Source organism: Hylobates moloch, unplaced genomic scaffold (genome assembly GCF_009828535.3).
Source record: "Hylobates moloch isolate HMO894 unplaced genomic scaffold, HMol_V3 SCAFFOLD_20, whole genome shotgun sequence".
NCBI classification, from domain to species: domain Eukaryota; kingdom Metazoa; phylum Chordata; class Mammalia; order Primates; family Hylobatidae; genus Hylobates; species Hylobates moloch.
The window spans coordinates 53121255-53134238 of NW_026652295.1; the positions used below are offsets into that span (position 1 = coordinate 53121255).

A 12984-nucleotide genomic window follows, 5' to 3' on the forward strand; every position below is an offset into this window, starting at 1 on the left:
TTATCTTCAGGGTCAGGATCTGAGTCCATACTGAGATTCTACATTAGACAAGGAGAACAGGAAAGACAAACTCAATGCAACGTGACCTAGATGGTTTGGCTAACTCAGCAAGTGGGTTGCAAGTTTTTGAATAAATATGTTTAGTTATAAATTATCTCTCAAAGGGAAAAAACAGTGTTTTAAAGGAGAATACTGTGCTCTGATTTCATGGCACTTGGGAAGATTGCCATTTTAAAGGATGAGAATTATATAGAGCTGAATAGGTTAAAAAAATATAACTAAACACAGGAAGAATTTCCTAACATTGAGGATCTTTTATCAAAGGAATTCTTCACGATTGTATGTAATGCAATCCCTTTTGGAAGCATTTAAGACCAAATTAAGTTGTCCCTGCTTTTGCATAAGAAGAAAGTCAACAGTGAGAAAAACAGTAGATGAAGAGATGGACAGAATGAACACCCTAGATTCATTACAGTTCTAGGAAAATCTGACTCCTTACCTCCTCCTAAAAACTAAGCACATTTTATTCAAAAAATTATGACTAAAGTATGACATTATTGCACCTGACAATTGTCTTTGTTTTTCTCTATCTGAAAGTAATCTATGTTTGTCTGTATTAGTTGAAAAAAATTCAACCAGTTACAATTCACAGATAAATATTTTAAAATTTTATAATTTTTAAAACAATGAATCAATAATTTTGTGTGGCTCCTAGGAAAAATGTTAAATATACTCTTCTTTGAACTTTCAGTATAAACTTTCAGAAGGCTAATCAAGAATCAAATGATTCTAGGCCATTTTATAGGAGAAATATAAGATGTAATTATGTAAAGAAACTTTCATGGTTTATGCTTTAATATACAAACCTGCTGACTTTGTAATTTTATAATTTCTATTTATAATCATTTTAACCATGAAATTAATAATGGCAACTTACTAAGAATTTCCTTTTTAAATTAATACTCTCACAAAGAGTGAACATGTGATTAATGTCATTTCAATAAAGAGAAGCTGATAATCACTTTAGACAAAATAATAAATTCTGAATGTCTTATATATTAAAGCACTATTTCATATCTTGAAGAATTTCAATTTTAAAAGGATCCTGGCAAGCCAATAGATATTTCTTTCAATAAATACCATTGATAAAAGGAAAATAATCACATTTGTCATAGACTTTTATTTTTCTTTGCCCTCTTAACCTTTTACAATTTAGACAGTTAATAGAAAAATTATCTAGATTTAAAAAAAGTCACATGAACTGCACATTAAAAAATAAAATCCAAACTGCAGATATTTCATTTTGCATTTGCATATAATGTATATGCACCAGTAGTTAGCTGACTCTGCATTTTATGTCACTGATTTGGCATGGTATCTTTTCACAATGTGTCCCAGATGTTATGTACAGTTCTGAGCACATGTTAAAAATGTGTACACATGCATGTGTTGTGTGTGTGTTTCAGTGTGTGCATGGGGGGGAATTTAACAATAGCCTTCATAACTGTAATAAAAGCTACTATTTGGACTATACGAATGTTAACTATTTTATAAAAATGTAAATAGTTTTAGTGTGCTTTTATAAAACGGGTACTGCTTTATGGACTTTAAAGCTGACAACTGACGACATAAATTTTCTGGATGATTATCAAGTATATGTTGATGCAGCTGTTGCCATGCAAGACATGCTGAAGCATCTACTGCAGTTTCAACTAGCTGAGCATGGCTCCTTTCCTTAAATAGGTACTAATGGCTTATGACTTACAATGGTGAATACCTAAAATCAGATTGCCAGTAAAAATAAAATCTTATTTAAACTTTGTATAAATTGTTGGGAGGAATAAGATATTTTCAACTACACAAATAGCTACTGAACTCTAATACTGAAAGACATATTTCTGAAAATGAGAGTGTTTCAGAAAATTCAGGAGTTGTACTCCAAAGGAACAAAATCCACAATGGAAAACATACATTTGTCTATAATTCTACAGTAAAGTCTCCACTGTACTCTAGTCATTTTGCTTTACTGTGGGTCACTTCTTGTTCATCAAAGCCTGGAAAACTTAAGCCAAAGCACGATTAGAAGTTTTCATTTTTCTGATGAGCCAGTATTATTTGTCAAACAATGAGTATTAAGAGGGTTTAAGATTTTTATTAGCCCAGTTATATTAACTATTCCATTTTACAAGAGAAAGCTAATAAAAGGTTACTTCCTACAACTTATATTTGCATCCATCTTTCAACACTAAAAAACCCTTCCTATTTGAAGAGCAAGCTACATAAGCACTTTACTTCTTATATTCACATGCTTTTCAACTTTCCAATGAGAATTACTTTATTTTAAAGCTTATACTCCACACTTTAAACACATATTGAAATAGAATAGGGTCTTCATCTTTCTCTTTATTTTAAAGAAAATTGAGACAACTTATTTATATTCAAATTAAGAAACCGATAGTATATCTCTCCTTTTTGATTGTGGTTTTGTAACTTTTGCCTGAAAAATAAATATCCTTTATTTTATGTCTTTGGAAATACATTGTCTTGGATTTTAAATTTTTCTCATATAGTCCTTACATGATATGTATCTATCTTAATTACAAAAGTAATTTCGAATTTTAGAAACTCATGTAGACTTACTACGGAGGACAAGAAAAATATAAATAGAAAACAAACCAACAAAATATTTTACTAGGTATAGCCTAACTCCAATTGTTCCCCCAAAACACCTTGATTGAAATTCCAATCATTTCACTAATACTCTCAGTCAAAATGGACTCACTTGCATTTCTCCTTAACTGTTGAATCTTGCCCGCTACCATGAACTTTGCTCACCTCAACTAAGAGAAGTACAGCCTGCACCAAAATCCATCCCCAGCTTTCAACCTTCTATTACCAATCGCTATGCACTTTAACTTGTTAAGATGTGTGTTCATCATATCTCCATATTTATAAAATTAATAGAAAAAATAGCCAATGTCTTAGAAACAAATTCTTCCTTAAGTAACAAACATACACAAAAATGCATTATAGGTTTCACAGCACATAGGCCTGGTTATAATACTTGAGGCAACTATTGGTCCTGGAAGCAGGCAAGCACCAAGGCAGATTTTTGTCTCTCCTCCCTCCCCCTATATCTCTCATCACCGCTAGGAGCCTCCTTTTTCCATTTCTGCTTTCTACTGCTCTGTCCTGTCACTGATTTGCATGTGGCTCCATCCTAGGAACCCCAAAATAGTGAACTCAGTGACAAAATCACAATCAATACAGGTAACCATGCTTGGTATTCCATTTCTAAACTCCTAAGAGAGAAAATTAGGTTTGTGGATCTTGGGTCAGTTTTTATTTGCCATGTCCTGTAATCAACATCTGTTAGAATGAAGAGCTGATAAGTTTCTAAAAGAAAAAGGCAAGGCGAAGAGAAAAGGATTGATATCTCTGATACCCCTAAATTTACAGAAATCATATATAATAGAAAATAGTAAAGAACTGAAAGTTTATATTTATCTTCTATAAGCAATTTATCAAGTATTTTTAAACAGTGTTCTGCAAGATACTATGGAGGTGCTTTGGGATCATCCAGAGGAAGTAGAAAAGTCAGCCATTGAGGGGGAGAAAGAATGGGTAAAATGATTCCCCAGAACAGCTCAATTTTATATCTGCTGTATTCTATTGAAGTTCTACATAAAATACTCTTTGAAGAAAAAGTCATCTTTTAAAAAAAATTCGAAAACCACGTTAGATGATTCTTTTCCAACAGCTGTTGTGAGTTTATACCAACTTATCAGCACATGTAGGCTGAGATAAGAGGGCTGCATTTGGGTGACAGAGTGTTTATAGTTAATAATGCCAGATTTGCATGCTAGTTCCTCTCATTTCAATTGCATTACACATTCCACAAGCTAGATACTCACTAATAATCATCAGTGATGTTAATGAGATGTAACTATATAGTGATTACCTTGATTAAACAAAATAGAAATATGATATTCTATGCATATTTTTATAAATGATATAAGAATCTCTAGATAATGTATGAGTAAGCTTTAACAATAAACATTAACAAAACAGAATTTGTGGGATTTCATAAGTACCCTCGTGCTGGAATATTCATGTGTCTTGCAGACGTAACAACCTCCTCAAACTTTCCCATACTTTCTTCAATGGAACAGTTAATATTCTTCTTGCTAAAGGACTCAGATGCAGCTCCAAAAACTGATATCTCAGTAGCTCCAGCAGCAACCTGAAAAATATAGAATTTAAAGCCAAAGCTAATAACTTCAAAAATGTGAATGACAGTGGTAGAAGAAAGATTAACTACTCTATGAAGGCATACATGTATTCTTTAATATTTGCCTTAGAATTTAAAATTGGATTTCTCTCATCTTGCCACATATACTCTTTTGAAATGTAAAAATATTTTGTAATAACAGAATAATCCACAGACGGCAATATTCATAAGTCTGTGAGATACAAAAACACAATGAGGATGTTCTATTTAATTATGCCTTTTATAAATAATGTATTATCTTCAGAAATACTGTAACCCTAATTATGGAAAATACTAGCACCCCAATAAAACCCTTATCCTCCATGAAAAAATATTTTCAAGCCAATTATCAAATTGAAGATACTAAATACTTTGTTTTTCTTCTCTTCCTACAATCCAACAGAAAAATATTTTTCCAATTCATCATTTAGATTTTGCCCCCAGTTTTTCTTTGATCTCCTAACCTGGCTTTTATTTTTTTGTATCCTGACTTATACAGCCATACTCTTGTGTACCTAATGCTTTGATCTTTTTGCCAGTCTTTAAATCCAAAATATTAATCTAGTCAATTTCCTTTTTGCACTTTTTGTCAACTTTATTCCTTCCTCCAGTCTCTCCAGTGACTTGTTTTCAAATATCAAGCCTCTCAGTCTTTCAGCTGGATGTTTAAGACCTTCTGTTAATGTATTTCCAGCACTTTGCCTATGTTCTCCCTCTTGCTAATCCCCCATTAACACATGGTGGGAGGTCAGGTGTGGTGGCTCATGTCTGTAATCCCAGCACTTTGGGAGGCCAAGGTAGGCAGATCACAAGGTCAAGAGATCAATACCATCCTGGCCAACATGGTGAAACCCCGTCTCTACTAAAAATGCAAAACTTAGCTGGGTGTGGTGGTACACATCTGTAGTCCCAGCTACTTGGGAGGCTGAAGCAGGAGAATCACTTGAACCTGGGAGGCGGAGGTTGCAGTGAATCCAGATCACGCCACTGCACTCCAGCCTGGTGACAGAGCAAAGCTCCATCTCAAAAAAAAAAAAAAAAAAAAAAAAAAAAAAAAAAAAAAAAAAAAAAAATACATGGGGGGAGAAAAACTTAAAAGCTATCTTTTCATCTTTGCTCAAACATTTAAAAAATACTGGCTTCCATGCCTCTATCCAAAATACATTTTCAATTTCTAAAATAAAAACCCTATTAGTGAACACCTACTATTTGTCTGTACTGTTTTTACTACTATGGATGTGCTTTTTGTCATCTACAAACAACTGTGTAAACTATGTTGTTATGCCAATTTTACAGATGAAACAGCTGTAGCATAAAAAAGGTAAATCCTTAGCATGATATCACACAGGGAGTAAAAGTTCTGGAGTCACGTTTTGAGCACAGAATTGCTTGACTGTGAAGTCAAAATTAGTTCCACTCCAGTGCTTGCCCCTCTGAGTTAACATGAGAGTGTCCTTTCAGTATCTTCTTCAGGGTAAGATACATTCTTTACTTTGTTAGGATTACTAGATGACACCAATATTTATAATTTTTTAAATGACTTTTTAAACAATGCTATAAAAATGTTATCAAATCAAACCCAAGAGAAAAATAAATAGTTCTAACAAAATACACTATACGATGAATACCCCACAATCTCAACTTTACATAATGCAGTTTCACATAATGAATATTTTTCATTAACATTCATTAATACCAGAAATAGCTGCTGCAAAACCTACGCAATAAGCCCATATACGGATAACACCTTAAAATTGAAGAGGATCATCTCATATGTGTAATTATTAAAGCTTTATTTAAATTATATAAATTTCTAAGTCACAGAGGATCAAAAGAAACAAACAAGAAGATAAATAGGGAAAGTAACTAGAGCCAGATAAAATGACAATTAGCTTTTCACCCAGAGGGAGAAAATAACAGACACAAAAAGCTGATCAACAAAGGTTGACAAAAATAATTACCAAATTCAACAATATTAATAACTATAAAAATTGCATTGAAAAATGCTTAAATAGTATTCTATATTACTTATTTAAGAAGAAGCACAAAATACACTTCTAAGAAATTTCACAAAAAAATGCAGAATTTTACTTTTGTGTTTTGATTTTGAACGGTGAAGCTGGAAGAGCCAGGTATATAGACCACGTTAGTCCCCAACAACGCTGTGACGACCTGGAGCTCTATGTCTTTATGTTAGTACATTAGCATAGTATTTATATAACAGGTGAGTTACATATGACACAATTTTAACTTTGTAAATATCTTTAAAACAATAAGAGGCATATCAATTTTAGAAATATTAGTAGCACACTTACAGCACGGTGAAAACCCTGAAGATTAGGAGTAAGGACAGGATAGCGAACTCCTGGATATTGATGAATGCCTTTCATTACTTCAGTGTGATCAGCCATCTTAAATACATAATAATTATATGTAAATGTGTAACTTCGAATATGTTACTGAGAATCATTTTAGTTTCAGGTAGGTTCTAGTTACACGGACAGTTAGAGTCTTTAAATTAATATCTGAAATAAAAAAATTATGCCAGTGAATGTAAAGGAAAGTAGTTCTCAGTCTCACAGATGTATAATAAGTAGAAATGAGTTTAATTGTTTTACAGAATGGGATCTGGTAAAATGAGTTATTACAGATAGGAATTTGGAACTTTTACTATTTTCACTTGACCAATCTTTATTCCCTTCCTTTCATTTCATGGTCCAAGGCTGAAATACTCCTGAGATTGGGGAGAGTTGGAAAGGCAATATGCTATTCATTTACCATACACATGAAAATTTTATGTCCAAATAATTTTCAGTGTATGAAATTTTACAATGCTTAGTAAAATGTAAATTACACATATTCTTTAGAACAGCTTAACAAGGCTGAGATCCCAGAATGTTATTTGGTGAGCATTGGTGTTTTAGTTAGTAATAGTTATAAAGCTTTATGTAGCACTATCATAGTATTAGCACGTTTTCATATGTGAACAAATTAATACAGTAGAGTTCTCACCTGAAAAATTTAACCTACCCTGTCGACACTTTGTTTTCTGTATCTCTAAAAACCTCAACTTTGAATTAAAATATCAAATTTACCAGTTTGCCATAAAGTCTAAGAATTAGCTTCTTAAAACAATAACTATTAATCAGATCCCATAATCATCACACAGAGAAATTACCATTGACATAACCATGAGCCTTACATATTTAAAAATAATAAATTGTGGCATGAACAATAAATGTGAAGAATAATATATAAGCAGTGGAAAGTATACAAAATGAACATGCAAAAAGCTTTGAAAACATACCAAACCAAAATTGGAATCCTCAATATAGAAATGCAGAAAAGGGGCTATTGGGTTTTCTTTATATAATTTGGCTTGCTATCGTCAGAATGCATTATTTTTAAATTTAAAAAATTAAAAGCAAATAAATCCAAACAAAAAATGCTTTTTAAAATATAAACACATTTGAAAAATATTATGATATTAAATATAACAATACATGTTACAGTATTTACTCTTTTTGATACATTCATCTTGTCAACTCTCAAATGCCAGCAGAGTTAAATTTAATGCTTTCAATTAGTATAATCTGGATTACTTAAATGAGTTTTCAAATACATATAAATTTGAAATTAAATACCTAAGATGTAAAGAAGTACCTTCCTTTGACTGCCATCGTGCCTTATTACATTTAAGCTTTCGTGTTTCATTCATAAACACATTTATTTGTGTTTACCAGGTGATCCTTTCTCACTTATTTCTATACTATTGTATCCACTATCCCCTACCTCACCCACTCCCGTCTTTTCCAAACAGTATCTACCACATTCATTTACAATGCACAAAAGTGATATCTCTCATTTCATTCTAAATCTATCTGACTTTAATCTAGCTGTTTATTGAGCCCCTACTACGTCCAAAGCTCTATGCTAGGTCCAGTGGAAAATAAAAATACAGACCTTACATTCCTGGGGGAAAATGAGGTTATTGTGCTGAAGTGGTTAGTAGTATAGTTGGGGAGACAAAACAGATACACATGGAATGTTAACAATTCAAAGAAATATACTGGTTGTAAATGAGATCACAGATTGTAAGAGTTCAGAATGAATAAAGGTTGGTATGGCCTATAAAAGTCTGGGAGGGTTCGAAAGAGCACATGTGATACAAACTGCAGTCCTTGACTGTGGCATTGTTCCAGCAAAAAATGGGCACACCAATATTTCTGGTCCTGTATGTTCTTCAAGGATCTCACGACTTTTCCTAAAGAGGTAGACTTTATTTACTCTTTTCCTTGAAGCTAGGTAGGCTGTGATTCCTCCAACTATTAGAATGTAGTGGAAATCTACTACATGACTTCTGAAGCCAGGTTATAAAAAAGGATACAGCTTCCATATGGCTTTCTCTTTTGGGGAAAGCCACTGTGGGGAAATCAGCCAACATCCTGTAAGAAAGCCCAAATTAGCCTACGCAGAGAGGCCACATAAGGGGACCCTCATGGAGAACCCATGTGAAGAGGAACTGAGGCCCCCAGCCAATAGTCAGTGTCACCCCCTAAATTTGTGATTGAAGTAGCCTCCAGATGACTTTTGCCTCCAGCATTTGAGTCATCCAGCTGATGCCCTAGACACTGAAGACCAGAGACAACCTGTCCCCCATGTCCTGTTCAAATCCTGGCCCACAGAATTAGTGAGCATAGTAAATGTTTACTTACGCCACTAAGTTCTCAGGTAATTCATTTTACAGCTATTAAAGCTGCAACACTGAAAAACCAATAGGGTTGGAAAAGAAAGACAGACGGTTGCATAAGTGGTAACATATTATTTGGCTAGAGAAGATTATTAGTGAACAATTGGGGATAAGCTTATAAATGAAGAGGAAATCACACACTGTGATGTGTCTTTGAGTTAGGTTCACATTAGTATAAAGATCCTGATTTATCCTGAAGGCAATAGAAAGCCACAGAGAATGGGCGTTGAGAAAGGAGAAGACTGGACTAAATGTAGTATTATAGAACAATTAATTTAGGGGAGGTACAAAGGATAATCGAGATAGGAGAGGCCAACTCTCAGGTAATTGTGAGAATCCAGCTTGTGACAAGTTCTGCGGTAGAAAAAGATGGTACTGGGAATAGAACTAAAGAAAGATGAAGAGGACACAGTGGCTAATAACACAGAGGAGCACTTTACTCAAAATTGTAATTCTCACCATTTTATAGCCTTCCTTTGTAAATAGTTTGTACATATTTAAACACAGTTCTTGATTGCATATCCATGAATTTAACTTTTGTGCTTGATGCTATTTAGAGTGTGAGCTCTCTCTGTCTCTGTCTCTGTTTTTCTAACATGCACACACAAATGTGCATGCACACATAAATTACAAAAAGAAAATAAGCAAATCGATTTCCGATAATAAGCAGAAAGAAAAGTAAAGCTTTAGGATATTGTAATAAAATGTGAAACAACACTAAAGAATGTTAATCAATATTATTAATGCTTAAGCCTAAGTAAACATAGTATGTGTAAGTATTTATTAGAGGCATATGTATTCTCATGATAACAAAAGTTAATTAAGAGCATGTTCCTAACCAAATACAGATTTGGATAGAAACTGGCAGCATATCATAAAACAGAATAATGGGCAAATAAACAAATTTTAATCTACAATAAATATAGATAATCTTGGCCTATATTTAATTAATTCTGCACATAATTTAACAAAAATCTTGAGACAGTGGGAAGAAGCTTATATAATGAAGCAAATAATAATTTTTTTTTTTTTTTTTGAGACAGAGTCTCGCTCTGTCGCCCAGGCTGGAGTGCAGTGGCGCAATCTCCGCTCACTGCAAGCTCCGCCTCCCGGGTTCACGCCATTCTCCTGCCTCAGCCTCTCCGAGTAGCTGGGACTGCAGGCGCCCGCCACCACGCCCGGCTAATTTTTTGTATTTTTAGTAGAGATGGGGTTTCACCGTGGTCTCGATCTCCTGACCTCGTGATCTGCCCGCCTTGGCCTCCCAAAGTGCTGGGATTACAAGCGTGAGCCACCGCGCCCGGCCAATAATTTTTTTTTAAATAGATGTTTCAATCAATAGATCAAGAAAACCAAACACCACATGTTCTCACTCATAAGTGGGAGTTGAACAATGAGAACACATGGACACAGGGAGGGGAACATCACACATCAGGGCCCGTCAGGGGGTGGGGGGCCGGGGGAGGGATAGCATTAGGAGAAATATCTAATGTAGATGACCGGTTGATGGGTGCAGCAAACCATGATGGCACATGTATACCTGTGTAACAAACTGCACATTCTGCACATGTACCCCAGATCTTACAGTATAATAATAAATAAATGAAAGAAAAAAAGGAAAATGAACAGAGATGATAATGAAGTTCCCAGATCACAAAAACTAAAAATTGATAATCACTGAAGGTATCTTAATAAAATTATGATAAATACAGAAAGTAGAATCCAAAAAAATCACTACTTTTACATTTTTAAAAATGGTCACAATATAATGAGGCCATTCAAGAAAATAATAGTATTCTGTCTTAATTTAGTCAGTAAAGGCAAGTAAGTAAAGAGTTTTGGGAAATCCTGAGGGAATATCATTTTATTACAATGAATAAAAAAGGGCAGGTTCCAATTAAAGGTACAAAGTCCTTGCTTTAATTTTTTTTTCTCTTGGGGAGTTTATGTTATACCTCAATCTTAATGTTGTTTTAATGTCTAAAGTTTAACTATAATTTAAACAATGAAACTAACAATTCATTTACATTACTGTTTTGACATTTTTAAAAAGCCTTTCTACATCTGGTTTTATTTAACAAATTTTTTTTCAGATTTTGCAGTGATTCTTTAAATTTAAAATGATAAAAATCCTCATGATTTGGTTAGTAACAAGTTTTGCCATCACCAGCACACAGTCTGGAAATGGCAATATCTGTATATCTCTAGCCAAAAAATAAAAAAACAAAACAATAAAATAAATAAATAGGCCTACCATGGTTAAGAATTGTTTTAAGCATGCAAATTTTGATATAGATCCAAATCATCACAATATTTGTGTAACACTTTGCAAGAGTTTTCAAGATATGCAAAGCATCACGAGAATTATAGCCTAACAAGCTTATAGATTTTATTTGCTACTAACTCTATCATGACATAATTAAACTGGGATAGTTCATACTATACACATTTAGACATCCTACGATGTTGTAATTACCTGAATACTATAATGTGTTCTAAATATTCAGGCTTTCAATATGTTCTCCAGACAATGGCAATGGCTAAAATACAGTTTAAGTGTTGTTAGTGTCCTCAGCTCACCCAAATTTCCTGAGATTAGTGGAATTTCAAGATAATGCATATGAGAATGCAGTGCTAAACAATGAAAGAGTTTCTCGAAAACTTCTGAAAGAGAATCATATTGGAAGTTTCAACTGTTTTTCTGTAAATAGGCTACAGCAGACCTAGCTTTATTCAGCTTTGCTTTATTGTATTTCACAGGTACTGTGTTTTTTACAAATTGAAGGCTTGTGGGAGCTCTGAGTTGATCAAGTTCTATTGGCATCATTTTTCCAACAGAATGTGCTCACTTTGTATCTCATTTTGGTAATTCTCACAATATTTAAAACTTTTTCATTATTATTATATCTGTTATGGTGATCTGTGATCACTGATCTTTGATTTTACTATTGTCATTATTTTGTGGCACCATGAACCACACCCAAAAAGATGGCAAATTTAATAAGTAAAGGTTGTGTGTGTTCAACTGATCTATCGACTGGGCATTCCCCACCTCTCTCCCTCTCCTTAGGCCTCCCCATTCCCTGAGACACAACAATATTGAAATTAAGCCTATTAACAACCTTAAAATGGCCTGTAATGTTCAAGTGAAAGGAAGACTCACATATCTCTCACTTTAAATCAAAAGCTAAAATGATTAAGTTTAGTGAGAAAGGAATGTTGAAAGCCCTGACAGGTGAAAAACCAGGCCTCTTATGCCAAACAGTTAGAAAAGTTTTCAATGCAAAGAAAAAGTCAGAAGGGAATTAAAAGTGCTATTCCAGTTTACACACAGATAATAAGTGAAACAGCCTTATTGCTGAAATGGAGAAAGTTTGAGTGGTCTAGGCAGACGATCAAACCAGCCACAACATTCCCCTAAGCCAAAGCCTAATCCAGGGAAAGGCCTGACACTCTTCAATATTATAAAGGCTGAGATTGGTGAGGAAGCTGCAGAATAAAAGTTTGAAGCTAGCACAGAAGTTTAAAGAAAGAGGCCATCTCCATAACATAAAAGGGCAAGGTGAAGCAGCAGTTGCTGATGAAGTAGCTGCAGCAAGTTATTCAGAAGGTCTAGTTAAGATTATTAATTAAGGTAGCTACACTGAACAACAGATTTTCGATGTAGACAAAACATGGTATCTTCCAATAGAAAGCTGAAGGCTCAGATGATTATTAGAAGGTTTTTAATAATAAAGTATTTTAAATTAAGGTATGTACATTATTTATTTAGATGTAATGCTATTGTACACCTAATAGACCACCACATTTTACAAGCATAACTTTTATATTCATTGAGAAGATTAAAAATTTCTATGACTAGCTACTTTGCAATATTTGCTTTTTTATAGTGGTCTGGAACTGAACCCACAATATCTCTAAGGTATGCCTCTACTAACTTACAATTGGGGTGATACAAAAATTA

The 12984-nt window shown here is 33.7% G+C and overlaps 1 protein-coding gene across 5 annotated transcripts in view; it reads right to left on the reverse strand.

Annotated features, from left to right (window-relative positions):
• HMGCLL1 (3-hydroxymethyl-3-methylglutaryl-CoA lyase like 1) overlaps nt 1-12984 on the reverse strand; it is a 143053-nt gene that overhangs the window by 77075 nt on the left and 52994 nt on the right. For 4 of the 5 annotated variants that reach the window (XM_032140819.2, XM_032140820.2, XM_058432514.1 and 1 more), the window contains 2 exons: nt 6586-6681; nt 4095-4243 (listed from right to left, as the gene is read on the reverse strand). In XM_032140819.2, the coding sequence (XP_031996710.1) occupies nt 4095-4243; nt 6586-6681 (245 nt within the window). The remainder of the gene's footprint in view (nt 1-4094; nt 4244-6585; nt 6682-12984) is intronic. The other variant, XM_058432512.1, reaches the window with a different exon arrangement.